Source organism: Castanea sativa, chromosome 11 (genome assembly GCF_040712315.1).
Source record: "Castanea sativa cultivar Marrone di Chiusa Pesio chromosome 11, ASM4071231v1".
NCBI lineage: Eukaryota > Viridiplantae > Streptophyta > Magnoliopsida > Fagales > Fagaceae > Castanea > Castanea sativa.
In genome coordinates this window covers 56148212-56164394 of record NC_134023.1, presented here as the reverse complement: position 1 = coordinate 56164394, position 16183 = coordinate 56148212, and the positions used below count along the sequence as shown (strand labels likewise).

At 32.0% G+C, this 16183-nt stretch overlaps 1 protein-coding gene across 2 annotated transcripts; it reads right to left on the bottom strand.

Moving 5' to 3' along the window:
• Positions 1–7495: 7495 nt before the first annotated feature.
• On the bottom strand, positions 7496–11629 carry LOC142614777 (uncharacterized). 2 transcript variants are annotated; one of them, XM_075787414.1, is made up of 3 exons: positions 11099–11629; positions 9467–10102; positions 7496–9325 (listed from the first exon to the last, which is right to left on the bottom strand). In XM_075787414.1, the coding sequence occupies exons 1-3, from the start codon at positions 11583–11585 to the stop codon at positions 7698–7700; spliced, it is 2751 nt and encodes a 916-aa protein (XP_075643529.1). In that variant the 5' UTR covers positions 11586–11629; the 3' UTR covers positions 7496–7697. The 2 variants fall into 2 exon arrangements, with proteins under 2 accessions (XP_075643529.1, XP_075643528.1); XM_075787413.1 differs by having other exon boundaries at positions 7496–10102; positions 11099–11621.
• Between the last annotated feature and the right edge of the window lie 4554 nt (positions 11630–16183).

The following is a 16183-nucleotide window of genomic DNA, read 5'->3' as shown; positions in this document are numbered from 1 at the left end:
GTTATCATTAAAATATTTGGAGTATATTGCAACAATTTTTTTTTGTTTCACAAACCTATTATCTCATATTTTATTGCAACACCTCTATCAACTATTGCAATGACCAAAATATTATTGAAACAATTTTTTTCGTTGTAATAAACTTTTTTTTTTCATGTAGTGTAAGTACAATAACGTAACATTTAGTGTCATAAATTTCAGTGAATTCCCATGTCTGTGTCAAGAGCCTTAACAGAAAATTTAAAATTAAACTAACAAATCCCTAATATTATAACTACGAAATTAAGGATACATAATTTGCTTGTGTGCAAATGGAGTCATTACATCCTATAACTTTTGACTCACATACATATTAAAATACATAGAAACTAAATTTTAACCTTCACTTTCTGTAAATTTTAACCTTTATTGAAATTCTATAAATTTTAGTTGAATGAATCCCCTTTTTTACCCCAAAAAAATAACCTTCACTTTCACCCGATCTGTCTTTTTTTCTCTCTTAGATGCACGTGCACCTGCAAACCAACCCTTAGCCCTGCTGTGGCACTGCTGCTCCTAGTGGTGGTGGTCAATGAAAGGACATTATTTGCCTCTTCGACCAGTACCCTAGCAGAAATGCAACAACGACTAGAACACATACTAGCATCGTCCAGTAGGTGATGACAATGATCCCGGAGTTATCGGGTTGGCTGATGGGGCTGATGCCCAATTTGGTTTGGTTTGTGGGGTTGATGGGTGACAATTTCATTGTTAGAGAGGGCGACGAAGTGAGTCCAACAGCGATAGCGGTGGAGTTGGCAGCAACAATCGACATGGAGGGTTATGGGCTGATGTTTCATGGAAAAATTAGTGGTTATGGGCCGATCCAGTGGTGGATCAAGGTGGAGGTGAGCGATTGAGAGGAAGAGACAATGGAGAGATATAGAGAGAAAGGGGGGGTTCCGGCTTAGAGTGTGTTGTCAGTGAATTGAGGATTATAAGCCTACTAGCTGCCCATTCTAATCCTGAAACTTTTTTCCTGATTTTGAATCTAAGTTTTTTCAGTATGATTTCAATTCTGGTATGTTTTGTCTCTCCTTTATCTTAATTCAAGCTGAAAATTTAATTTTGTTTTTTTTTTCTCTAGAAGTTGGTTGTGTGCTAAAGTTGGTTATGTGATAGCTTAATTCAAACTGAAAAATTAATCTAGAAGTTGATTATGTGCTAGCTTAATTCAAACTGAAAAATTAATTTAGAAGTTGGTTATGTGTTGGCTCTGAAGGTAACCTAATAATCATCTTAGTAGACTTAATAATCACATGATATAATGCCTTAGGTTTTGCCTTAAAATTGTTGCAATAGTAACTTAAAAATTTTAAATTACTGCATCAACAATAATAAGTTGCAACAACTTATAATTTTTGTAATCTATAATCCCTAAACCTCCCATTTGCTTAGAATTGGTATTAGCGTCTCAAGATAGTAAGTGAATGTGTCTTTGATGTTCAGAATCTCCCCCAAGAAAGAAAGGCTCTGAAAGCTTTTTCTATGTAGTCCACAACATGAATAGGCAGTAAAGTTGTTTGCATGTGATAGTTAAGAGTTGGTATAAGTACATATTTGATGAGAGTTAGTCTTCCTTCCATAGACAATAACATTGGCTGCCATGCGTGAATTAGAGCATTAATTCGAGCAAGCAATGGTGCAAAAGGTATCATTCAAAGGTGAGCGATTGAGAGGAAGAGACAATGGAAAGATACAGAGAGAAAAGGGGGTTTCGGCTTATGGTGCATAGTTAGTGAATTGTGGATTATTAGCCTACTAGCTGCCCATTCTAATCCTGAACTTTTTTCCTCATTTTGAATCTAAGTTTTTTCAGTATGATTTCAATAATGGAATGTTTTGCCTCTCCTTTATCTTAATTCAAGCTGAAAAATTAATTTTGTTTTTTGTCTCTAGAAGTTGGTTATGTGCTAGCTTAATTCAAACTGAAAAATTAATCTAGAAGTTGGTTATGTGCTGGCTCTGAAGGTAAAGTGAGAACGGTTTTCAAAACCAGACCGACAGGTCCAGGTAACCAGGAACCAGTCATAAACCGGTTCTTTTATGAGTGAGAACCAACTAAATTTTTTTTTAAAATAGATAGGGTCAAAGAGCTAACTCTCAGACACTCAATTAAGAACAAAGACCAACATTGTAACCATCAGACCACTTACCCTACTTGTATTTAACTATAATCTATTATTATATTTATTTTATACTTACATGGTTTATAATTTCTCAACATATTATATTACAACTCTCTCTCAATTTTTTAAGTATTACTAAATTTGTTTTCTTTGATAGATTTACTTGTGATTTAATAATAATTCTCATTTGTATGGGAATTTACTAAATTAATTAAAAGTAATTTTTTTAATTTAATCAAAATGATTTATACTTGAAGGATAATTACACAAGTTTTTTTTATGCTTATTTATGTTGTATTAGTTTCTATTAACCGTATAATATCATGAGAATTTATTTGAAAGTTTTTTTTTCAATTTTTTATAGATATTTTTAGTCAATCTTGCTAATACTTACAAATTTAATACAATTATTTTATTTTAATTAATTACTAAAATAATTATGACATCATCATAGTTCGACCTTGATCGAACCTCGGTCCAACCTTTATAACATAAAAAAAAAAAAATTCAAGTAGATTGAGAAAAGTCAACAAGGGCAAAAAATTCATAGTTGGTTTGATTTATAGAGAGAGAATTTCTAAGACCCTCCTTGTTACAACTTGCCGAAGCAATGCAATATTAGGAGGACAGTGGCAGTACCAGTACCAGTAGCAGCTTACTAATTGGTAACTAGAAGAAATTGATAGTGTGTGATATATCTAGCAAATTCTGTAGTATCTTAAACACTCTAAGACCATATAATCTAATATACATCTATCTAGCAACCTAATAATCTGGCATGAATAACCACTAAATCACTCTTTCACATTATTTCTAATTCTACTAGCTAGATTATTAAGCTATACTCTTAGGATATTTAATTATAAAACCTTAAAGATATCACTTTGTCTAGAGTGTTGTAAGGCCTCTATTAATCTAAGCAAGCGAACCGAGCAGTGGGGACTTACCTGAATCCGCAGTACTCAAAACGTTAAGTCTGTATAAGCCCCGTAAGTGTGGGTGACTAGGGTTTCAACTCAACCAAAGCCCACTCTTTTCTTCTTTATCCACTAGGCCTAAAATTAATTGTTCTCGTATAAGTGTATAACCTCTTAAGGCCCAAATTAAATTAAATTTATTAAACCATGGGCCTCTTCCTTTTTTTTTTAATATATGTAATATAAAATGATGGGCTGTTACAATGCTTGAGGAGAAAACATTACCTAAAGCATCAAACAATTTTCTGTCGGCTATTAGGACCTGGATTTGTAACTCAGATGGGCCAAGATCACCACAGCCTCTTTTAGACAAATCTTATATTAATAATATGACTATAGAGTGCTGAAAGACTAACAGTATGATATGATAAAAGTTGGGCTTAGAAACTGCAGTTGTGTCAAATAGTTTCACTAAATTGTAAAATATTTTTTAGATTTTTTAGATTTAAGAAAATATATATACAATTTTTCTTCTCCAAATTCTTCATCTAATCCTTATTTTTTACATGTAGTGTATTATAAAAAAATAAAAAATAAAAAACAAAAAAAAAAACAGCAACTTTCTTATTGCAGTAATTTTTATATAAAAACAACATTATATTTGTTCTTATTAATTTTTTTGATAAAATAACAATAAGTATTTTAACAAAACGTGCAACTTACAATAAGTATTTTCTAAAATTTCAAAAAGAGATTAAATTTAGTTAGCTGGTCTATCTAAAATATTATCAACAAAGCCTAAAATCAATAGGATAGAATTACCTTAAAAAAAGGACAGAATTTCAATAAATAAAAAATACATAAAATAAATCAAATAAGATAGAATTAAAAAAGAAAGAAAGAAATAAAGAAGATAGACTTGAATAATATTGTGTATCAACATAGGTTAATTTTTATTAATTTTTTAAGTTCTTTTTTTTTTAATAAATATGCATTTTATGTCATCTTTTTTCTAATAATCAAGTAATTAACAAAAGAAAGTAGTATTTGATTTACAACTACAACTACATTTGTGTCTATCTAAAATGTTATCAACAAAGCCTAAAATCAATAGGATAGAATTACCTATATATAAAAAATGATAGAATTTAAATATAAAAGAGAGATAAAAAAAAAATACATGAAAGAAAAAAGATAGAATTTTAAAAAATACGTGAAACAAAAATACATTTTTGTTTTTGGGATAAATTTGCATCTTATGTCATCTTTTTCCTAATAATAAAGTTTTAAAAAATAAGTATTTGAGTTTCACCTCAGTGGTGGCTCCAGAAATTTTGTTTAGGGGGTTATTAAAAAATTTTAATAAAAAAAAACTTGAATATATTGAGTTATTGACAAAAAAAAAATTAAGTTTTACAATTTTCTTCTACAAATTATAAAATTTTAAATTGTTATATGATAGTTCATTATGAGTTTTTATTGCCAATGTGGGTAGATATGAGCCTATGACTATTTTATTTTGTTAAGTTTTTCTAACATTTTTATTTTTATGCAGTTGTTATTATCTATTTGTTATTGTTTTTTGTAAAAAAATTTAAAACTAAATGACAAAACTAAACTCATTAGCTTTATATTAATTATTGACACACACAACTATACTCATTCATACATAAACTTATACACTATGCGTCTACTTAACCAATAAAATGTTTGGACAATCATTAACTTTACAATTTTTTTTCTTAAATATTACTAACTTTATAACAAAAAGTTATTATAACATGATAACAATACACACACATATAACAAACCATCTCTATTTCCTAATTATTAAATTATATAAATTTATATTATATTTAATTATTTATATTGTATACACAAACGTCCACACTCATCGTAATTCACACAAATAACATTATAACAAAAAGTAATGCACACAATTAATATTAGATACACTCACACACATAATATAAATTTATAAAAAATAGTGATACTCACAATTCACAAACTCTTAAACTTAGGGGTGTGCATGGGTCGGGTTGAGGGAATTTTTTAACCCAACCCACCATAGTGGGTCAAAAAAAATTCAACCCAACCCAACCCATCACATATGTCCAACCCAACTCACATGGGTTGGGTTTGGTCGGGTTGAACCCATGAATTAGACATTTTTTATTATTATTATTATTAAATTGAACCCATATATTTTTTTTATTAATTATATAATATAGCTAAATATATATTAAAGAAACTAATAGGATTTTATATTATATATATTTGTAAGAATTGATGAAGTGGTTTACAGTTGGGTTTTAACATTAAAAAAAATACTTATTAAATATATAATGTATTTTAAATATATATTAAAATATGGGTGGGTTGGGTTGGGTTTAGCGGGTTGTAATTTTATGACCCAAACCCAACCCAACCCGCTACAAAAAAAAAAAAAAATTATAACCCAACCCAACCCACCAAGCCCTAAAAATCAACCCAACTCGGCGGGTTGGGTCAAGTCGGGTTGGGTTGGTGGATTTTCTGCACACCCCTACTTACACTTTACTCTTAGAGTTGGAAATACTTGTAATAAGGGTGTGCTAAATTTAAGTCAAGGAATGCAAAAATATTTTTAAAAATAAATTAAAATATTGAACTATCAAAAAATAAATTTTTTTTTTTTTTTGAAGTCAGGGAGTTCATTTGAACCCCCTGAATATAGAGTAGAGCCGCCCCTGTTTCACCTAAACTCCTTCTTTTTGTTCATATCATCTTCTTCACAATTTAAAATTCTCTCTTTATATACACACAGTTTTTTAATGTATTATTCTTTCTACTATGTACCTTACAATTATTTGCTATATTCTTCCATTCTCCTCTCAACGCTACTTACAACCTTGCAAGTATTTTTTTTTTCTTTCATCAAATTGAATAGATTTTTTGTATTTGTTGCCTTTTTATTATATATTATATGATTTTTATCAACAAGTTTTATAGATAGGCTGAAATTCTATGTTTGATCGCACATTTTAGTATTTTTTTATTTTAGATGTCAATATAGCAAGCAATATATTTGTATTTTTTCTTTTCTTATCACTTGATTATTTCTTGTTGACATCAATATTTTATTGTACGTGGATTTAATTTGTTATGGTTTTTGTTTGGTGCTTTGTTCTATGTAATCTATCTTCTTTAATCAAAAGCAAAATTTGCTATTAAACATGAAATTTGATACAAGAGAAAAAGAAGGATCTAAAAATGTTTTTATATCCATCAATTCAAATTCCTATATAAGTCTTTCTTTACTTAACTCTGTTTTCATTTTTTTTTAAGTTCAGAAATTTGGATATTTTTTCATTAATGAATTGGGATTTTGGCCTAATTTTGTTTTCAATTGTTTCAATTATTGAATTCATTATTTTTTCATGTGTAATATTAATATCTATTTTTTTTATGAGAAAAAAATAATATATGCGTTAAAGGCTAAACCACAATACAATTACAAACATTACTTTAAGTTAGGGTGTTATATTTACTTATTAGTAAGTTAAAATGTTACATTAAGTTAGGGTATTATATTTTTATTTATTATTAAGTTAGAATGTGTGATATAACTTATAACCATTTGAATAAAATCATCACTAAAACAAATTATTTAAATATTAAAATAAGAAATAAGAAATAAAAATTAAATTTCTTTTAGGTGTACAAGTACAATTTATTTTTTAATCTTTAATTTTGAATTAATTCTCTTAGGTTGATCCCCTCTTCATAAATAAATAGGAATTGTTAAAAAAATTATAAAAGTTTTTACTGATCATTGTAATTAGATATATTATATATAAGGACAAATATACAAAATTCAATTATTTTTTAGATTTAAAAAAAAAAATTTATCTTTTATTTTTATACACACAGAAAGGGATAAATATACAAAATTCAATTATTTTTTAGATTAAAATTTTTTTTTTTTTATCTTTTATATACAGAGAGAGAGAGAGATTTCATTAATAATTGTTGAAATATTTTATAATATTTTTTTTTGAAAAAAAATACCAAACTTGAACTTACATAATATACATCTTCCATGTAACCTTTTTTTTTTTTTTCATTTTATTTGTTATTCAATTTAACTATATTATCAAAATATTTTTTATTAAGCTGTGCATCGCATAATACTAGTAATTAGAAATACTACCGATAAACTGCATGGGACAACTGAGACTTTTTTTTTTTTAATTAAAACCCACTCAGAGACTACAAGCAAAATCCACCACTGCCTTTTAGAGAACAAAAAAAAATCCACTCAGATCATCAGATTAAAATGAAAAGCTGTAGTTGCTTATCTTTTTTTTTTTTTTTTAATTCTAATTGCCATATGCAAGAAACTACAGAAATAAGACTAGAGCCCTGACTAGCGACTATGAGCTCAATTCTTATACTAAGTTACTAAACAAAAGATAGCATCTCGAAAAATATATGAACATTTTCACAAAATTGGGAATCATTCCTAGTGCAAGCACATTAGGACATGACATCGTAGATTTCCCCTTTAGCCAAAAACAGAAGGGAGAAAAGAAGCAGAGTTGTCATTGGTAGTAGATCAAAATGAAATGATCTATGTCTCCATTAAAAATCTCACCTTGTGAGGTTTTTTCTTGTCTCTGCACTCAAGGGGGCTGGATTTTTTGAGACATGATTTCAGATTCATTTGTGTCTCAGTCAACGAAGGCGAGGATACTGAAAACTTGGTTCCTCTTCTCTTGTGGTCCAGTGGGTCAAGCCAAAACCGGACATTTGCCTCACCAAACATAACCCTCTTTTTCTTAGCATATTTGTAAGCAGCCACTGCATCAGTTGGGTGTAAGAAAACCACCTGGGCAGCTCCTGTATATGAAGAGACATTTGTCCTGAAGGAATCTACTTTGCCAAATCGACTAAATTTCTTTACCACCTCCTGCATTGATGGCAACTTAAAATCCTTGGGAAACTTTATATGCAAAGATGTAGAAGCAGCAGTTGTGGCAAATTCTTCCAATTGCTGACCCCTTTGCAACTTATATGATGAATCAGAAGTAACATGTTGATGTCTTTTTAGGTTCACCAGTTTCCCTGTCAACAAAGGCGGGGGAGCAGAAAATTTGGTTCCTCTTCTCTTGTGATCCAGTGGGTCAAGCCAAAACCGGACATTTGCCTCACCAAACACAACCCTCTTTTTCTTAGCATATTGGTAAGCAGCCACTGCATCAGTTGGGTGTAAGAAAACCACCTGGGCAGCTCCTCTACAAGAAAATACTTTTGTCCTGGAGGAATCTACTGTGCCAAATCGACTAAATTTTTTTACCAACTCCTGCTTTGATGGCAGCTTAAAATCCTTGGGAAACTTCATATGCAAAGATGTAGAAGCAGCAGTTGTGGCAAGTGCTTCCAATTGCTGATCCCTTTGCGACATAAATGATGAGTCAGAAGTAACATGTTGACATCTTTTTAGACTCACTGGTTTCCCTGTCAACAAAGGCGGGGGAGCTGAAAACTCAGTTTCTATTCTCTTTTGTCCCGGTGGATCAAGCCAAACCCTAATATTTGCCTCACCAAATAAAACCCTCTCTTTGTTAGCATATTGGTAAGCAGCCACTGCATCAGTTGGGTGTAAGAAAACCACCTTGGCAGCACTTATATAAGCAAATATTTTAGTCCTCAGGGAATCTACTATGCCAAATGGACTAAATTTCTCTACCAACTCCTGCTTGGATGGCAGCTCAAAATCCTTGGGAAATTTCAAATGCAAAGAATCAGCAATTGTGTCAAATGCTTCCAACTGACCCCTTGGCAACTTGAATGATGAATCAGAAGTAGCTGGTTTATAGAGTTCCTTATTCTCCTTGGAGCTGTCTTGAAATGCTACATTGTTGCTGGCTACTTTGTTGGATCTAATGGACGTAGCACCATCAATATCACTAGGAAGCATCTTTATTTTATCAGCAGTAAAAGCAGATTGTGATGGGCATTTTTTTGCTTCCAAAATATAATCAACACTAGATATACAGGCCCTTGTATCATTTAGAATATCAACATTTTCTGCGGGCTCCTGAAGCTTGCCGATTTCAACAACTTCACCACAATGAGATGCTCCTCCTGAAAGGGAGATGTTGAACTTATTCTCAACCGAGTCCATTAAATTACGATCACATAAATAGGTCAGTCTCTGGGGCTCAGTGGAAGAGTGGTGTTGCATTTTTAATTTCGCTGGAGAATATGGGAAGCCAGAATTAATTAGTTCCACTTGGAAACCACTACTATGGTTTCTTCTCAAGGAAGAATCACTGCCATTTAATGAGAATAAAGGCATAGTCGCGCACAACTTGAAAGAAGGATCAGACAACGTACAGTTTTCCTTGTGTCCAGCTTTATTTTTCTGCAGATATGCACTAGTTCCAGCATCCGAGGAAAATTGCATAGTTTTGTGTACCTTTAAAGAAAGATAAGAATTAGATGGCTGATCAAGCTTCCTCTTTGGCCCCATACTGTTAACAGGAGCAGCCATGTAAGATAAAGAGGGGCAAAAAATTTCTCCACAACTTTGTTTTCTGTCAACCTTCACACCAGACTCAGTCTTTGTATGCCCAGAATCAGAAAAGTGAGCTTCGTGGCTCTTAGGACGCAAGCATTTTTTAAAGCAGAAGTCAGAAATGTTCTGGAATGACAAACTTCTGAACCTCAAAACATTATGCTCCACGGTATTCAAGCATTTCCCAACTAGAAAAAATGGATCTAGAGCAAGACAATGCAAGTTTACTAGCACCTCATTAACTGATTGTTCCTTGCTTTGCTTAAGTCGAGTATGTGAAAATTGGTGCTCATGCAACGGATTAAAAGATTCTGTCAGAAAAGGAACTTTTGAGCTCATTCCGTTTGACACACCAGCTTCCAAATTCTTTTCCAGTTCCTGAGAGAGTAGCTGAAACTCATCTTCCAGTTCTAAAATATCTGATTCATGAGCAATAGAGTTCTTGTTCTTGTTACCTAGAAAGATATTCAAACAGAAAGAAATTACAAACCAATAAATCTGACAGCTGATTGAGGAGAACACGAGCCTTCAAGCAAGATAGTTGTAAAGAGTTTTAGGAATGGTAAGTGCCTAGGAAAGAAACTCCAGGTTCTCTCTTGTCAGGATCATCATCCTTTTCATTATATATATATATCGTGTCTCATCTCATCCTATCTACAAATTTCCAATTTTAAAGAATAATAATATGTACAAAATAAACTACCATCCTAACTAAATTTTTTGAGTGTCATGTGAGTCAGCTTTATCATTGATAGGCTGGTTGCTATAAACTAAGGGTATTGATTCTTACACACTCCTTATTGTACATTATTCGTACACATCACCCACTTTTTATATGGGGAAATCGCACTTGAAATTATGGACAGTATGTGCACAAAGTGTATATCAATGAATGAGAAAGCAATTACCAATCAACTGACTTTAAGTAATGGTATTAGACAAAGAGATTTAGCCAAACACTCTGAGTAACTTCTAGCATTGGATAAATAAATAAACAGAGAAACATCAAATCCTAAATTCTAAACATTGAAAAGATGAGTATAAGAGAGAAACCAACAAAAGGAAACAAGAAAACTAGTTTGTGAGAGCATATACACATAGCATTTGCTGACTTTTGACTTTGTTCTAGAGGTTTAACTTTAGCAAGAACACCAACTACCTTTTTAACTGCCCTTTAATGACTAAATTAATAAAAATAATAATTTCCAAATTCAGAAAATAAAATAAACTATAGACTATATCAAGTATCAACAACCATCAAAAATTTTAAATTAAATTAAAAAACCATCTACCCTCAATTGTTGCATAACTTTGTATTTCAAATCACAATTTCTAAATTCCATACTAATGTAAGCATCAACACCCAACTGTTTTTTTTTTGTTTCAAATCCGTGCTCGAAAACAATGTGCCTATGATGTAACTAACTGGAAGTAACTAACAAAATAACTACCTCTAAGCTTGGCTGATTTGTACCCGCGAAAAGCGTGAACGAAAGCCATCGTTTCAACCGCTTCAACGAACTCAGCTCTCTCAACCCACGGCGACACGGCGGCGCTGAACACAAACCCCAACACATCCTCGGCCTTCTTAAACGGCGCCGTTTTCGCAGTCGCACCATTGTTCTCGAAACGACGTCGCGGTGTGGTTTTGCCTTGACAAGAGCACGTGAGCGAAGAGAGGGTCCTCAGACCGTAGAGCCGCAACGCGCGGTGGAGGAGCGCATGGGGAGCGGAGGGCGCGAGGGAGCGGAAGTTGTCGGGGAAGGAAAGGAGGAGGGAACCGAGGACGTAACGGGGAGGAGGGAATTGAGGGAGGGAGAAGAAGGAAACGAGGACGGAATCGTGGAGAGTACGGAGAACAAGAGCCGGCCAGCATGTTTGAGAGAGTGAAACTCTTACCCATACTATCTCTCCTTTCTCTCTCTTCTTCTGTATCATCTCTTTTCTTCACTACAATTCAGAAACACTTTTTAATTGTTTTTTGGTGACAACACTTTTTAATTGTGGATATATGTATATATGTGAAAGGAAATTACCGTATTGAATTCTTCTTTCCTATTTTTTATTTTAAAACGTTCCCGCTACTTGGAGCCGCTCTCACAAAATGGGTGGGACCCACGTGAGGTCCCCTTTTTTAGAGTCCAAAACACTATTTGGGGACTATTCAAGCTGTTGCTATAATAGTTTAACTATATATTTTCAGTTTTTAAACAATATTATACGTATTTTTATACACTTTTTTATTCGCACGTATTTAAAATACAAACAATGTTACTAGAACAACGTTACCAAACGGCCCCTAAGCAATTGTTTGGTAAGAAATTTTTAGTAATGTTGTTTAAGTGTTTTGAAAATACGTGAGTTAAAAAGTGTTGTAAAAATAGATATTGTGGTGTTTAAATATTGAAAATTGTTATTTAAACAACCATATCAAACGCCCTAAGTATTGCCCATCACAAGACAGCAGGAATCTCAAATTTCCCATATTCTCTTCTTCTTCTTTTTCTTTTTTCCTCTCTTTTTTTTCCTTTTTTTTTTTTTTATGCAGGATTTGGATTTGGGTAGTACCCATTTGGAAAGGGTAAGACTATGGATTTGGATCAAAATCTTTAAATTTGAACTTATATTCATGTGTCAAGAGCCTTAGACCAGCAAGTGTGATAAGTAATATTTGAGTTTACTCCTTACATCTTATGTGTAGAAAATTAAAATAACAAACTCACAACTTTTAGATAGTAGTAAGGTCCAAGTGCCCTTAGGGCATCTATTAATCATCCATTTTAATAAACTTTTTATGGTATGTATGTTGTGACCAGGCCTTGAATCCCATTACATAATTGGACAATTAATTCAACTTGGCTTCAAATTTGATAATTGGCAGACCCGAGTTCTAAATTTATACCTACGGTATTTGTCCTACCAACATATTTTGTTTGTTGGAGATTTCTCCAAATCAAGGAGTAATAATAAAAGAACAAAATGAACACATCAAGTAAATAGAAATTATTAATTGACTTGGAGGCACAATTGAATGTTATCCTTAGACAATATTTGTCCCCATACGCAAGTTGCTAAAGGGCTTCTATAAACTTGTCCCCAAGATACAACCAAATTATTGGGTTCTATAAATAGCAATTTTGGAGAATACCCACAGGATTTCAAATGAATATAAACCTCTATTTATACCTATATGGAGAGTTACAATGCCTCATAAAATCATTTACAAGATTTAAAACATTTCCTAACGTTTAGAGTAGTTACCACAAATTCTGCAGAAAATTATGCAAAAATAGTTTTTACGAGGCTCGATCGATAGAGAGGAATCAAGCATTAATTGAAGGCTCTTTTTGATCAATCGAATAGGAATCGAGCATTAATCGAGTCAAGCAGAAGCTTCAAATCAATTTTCTTGATCATTTCGATTGATTGAGCAAGATTTTCTACCAATCAAGAAGCCTTTCTCACTACTTCGATTGATCAAGAAGAAGTCTAGACCAATCAAACATCATGAAGCTTAAATTTTCAAAAAGAAAATTCTTCGAAATTTCATGTTATTTATTTTACAAATGAATACTCTCCAAACTTATATAATTATTATTATTATAATCTATCCATGTATATAAACACTGTTTAGTTTATATCAAGTCTAAACCTCGTGTGCATTAGTACAAGGAAGGGCAAAGAAGAGAATTGTGTAGCTCCAATTTCATATTCTAGATTTGATTGGAAAGATACACTTATAGGAAATGTATAATGCATCAAGTGTGATTATTACATCTAGAGCTTGATCATTTTCCAAATGAGCTTGATCATTCTCAAATTTGTATTTTTTTGAAACTTTTCCATTGTTGTTGACATTGCAATAGAAATACAGAAAACTAAGATTTACACTCACTCATTAATGAAATATAGAAAACGAAGACTTACACTCACTCAACTAAGCCGAGTCCAAATCTCATGTCCCATTTTTCTATCTCACTCTATGTTCCACATAAAAAATTGCAAATGTCCACCTACTTAATTAAGTGCTAATTTCTGCCTTCTCTTATTTTAGTTTCTTAAAATAAATAAAATAAAAACCAAAATAGCCCCCACCGGTTATTGCCACTGGTCCACCACCACCAACCAACGCCGATTCCACTATACAGCCATCTACCAACGCCTTGTTGTTTTCAAATCGATGATTGGGTACAGGTATTGAGAAATTGCGTTGTCCTTTCATGAACTAGCATCTATTCATCGAATTCACCAACGAATGGTCTATTTTGGTAGATTGATAAAATATTATAGAAAAAAAAATTCAAGTGGCTCTATGGCTGTGATTTTCTTTTGGCATTTAACATGGATTGTGGAATTTAGGATCCTACATTTGCTTTTAAAATAGAAGGGGACTGTTTCATGATATGGGAGTATGCACGGGTCCATTTGGTTCGATTTTAAGAAAAATTTCATAATAAAACAAACATTAGCCGCTTGAGAATACTTTGGTTGAACGAACATCTAACATATTCAAAAAATTGTATGGTGTATTGGAACACAAACATAACTAGTGGTGGATGGTTGTTGTTGATGAAGTGGCATCAATGCTAGTTGTTGGGGATGTGTTGGTTTTTATTTTCTTTATTTTAGGAAACTAAAATAAGAGAAGACAGAAAATTAGCATTTAATTAAGTAGGTGGACACTGGGAAATTTTTTATTTGTAGAGCATAGAGTGATATAAGAAAAGTGGGATAGAAGATTTGGACTCAACTGAGCCTAAATCATACTTTTTGAAGATGAAAATTGGGCATGGTTAATGTATTGGTCTGGTTAATGTATGTCCTTAAGACACACATTAATCATCACTTTCAGATAATTTTTTTATAAAAAAATTGAAAAATATGTCAAATAAGTTAATCACTTTTTCGCTTTCCCATAAAATTTTTCTAAAATGGTTTTCTAAATTCTAACATATGTCCTAAAGGCATCATTACTAAAACCCATGAAAATTTATATTTCAAAAGCAAGAAATGCAAGACAAGATTTTCTTGGTAAGACTACCGTTGCACTATGAAAAGCCTCTAGTTGGCTGTATCAGGAGCATGATTAGTATTTTGGGAACATAATTTGTCAAATACTGAAAGTAAAAGGTTTTGCAATGAAAATGAATTACGAATAAAAAACCACAGCAAAAATAATATTAGTACTGTATCACTAATAATACAATTTCCTCATTAAAAATTATGGCTGGTTTTGAATTTTTTTTTTTTTTTCCTTAAACCAAAAGCCTTTTAGATCATTAGATGAGACTAGCATTTGATTGCTACATATCATTAAGAGGCTAGCATGGTTTTAAAAATCAGACCGGGGGCCAAAATCAGATTTGCCTCTAGTTTACAGTTTTTGACTGATTTTAGGCATTTTTGGATTGAATTGGCCTTTGATCCTCGATTCAACTTGTTGGACCAACCAGTCTGGTCCGGTCCGGTTTGGTTTTTAATACATGGGAGGCTAATTTATTTTCTTTGATTAGTTTTAAAAAAGAGAATGATAAATTAAAGAGAGCGAGTAAAAATTTGAAGCAATTGAGAGGGAGCTACATAAGCAACACTACATATATTGCGTTTTTTTTTTTTCTGTTAGCTACATAAGCAACACTACATACATTGCGTTTTTTTTCTTTTGTTTGTTGTTACTTTAGTAGAAAATGAAATGACCTTATTTTAGTGACACATTTTGCTTATCTATGGATATGTCAAAACTGGGGGATTTTGACGCAAACTACTGAGTGTTGACTGGGAAGGTGATAGATTTACAAGGCATACTCCTACAAGCTCTTGAGAAAGTCCCATCAATTTCTCAAAATATTCTTAGGTATTATTTCGGAGTATAGTAAAATTGTACCTTTTCATCTTACATTCATAGAAAACCTCATCATAAAAATCTCATTATGAATATAATGAATGGCCTATACCATAAATGTAAGTGGTAGAATCACCATTCTCTATGAAATAATGGAATTACTCAAATTCCTAGTCTTCATAAGTCTGTTCACTAAACTCCTATTGAAGTACAAGAAAACTCTCCACTACTATAAAAGGACTTATAGACATTGGGAAACGACTACTTATTTTGACTCATCAGCAAACTCCCATTCTAAAAACTAAAAAATAAAAAGGAGAGAGAGAGAGAGAGAGAGAGAGAGAGAGAGAGAGAGAGAGAATTTCTAGTTCAAGGGTTACAGTGAGTTTGGTATACGGTGAGTTTGGTACTTTTCAGGTGGTATTTTCCTTTTTTTTGATTTATTTATTAACCATTTGATCTTTGCACTCTAAACTTTGAATTTTTGTCCAAATTAATAGCAAACTTAACGTTGGAATGCAAAGTGTAACAAATGTTATTGTTTAAGGTGCAAAACGTACATTCAAAAAGTTCAAAATGGAAAGTGTAAATATTAACACTATTTAACATGCTTGGCTGGTATCAAGAGTGCAGTTGTCTTTCCATAACAAGACCTTACAAAATAAGAATAAAAATTTATTGGCATTTCCAACAA

Bases quoted from the DNA above. Each gene is read 5' to 3' on its own strand.
- LOC142614777 (XM_075787413.1), bottom strand. From the start codon at position 11,585: ATGATACAGAAGAAGAGAGAGAAAGGAGAGATAGTATGGGTAAGAGTT. The intron at 10,103-11,098 runs GTAGTTATTTTG...ATATCTTTCTAG, and splicing joins CAAATCAGCCAAGCTTAGAG to GTAACAAGAACAAGAACTCT.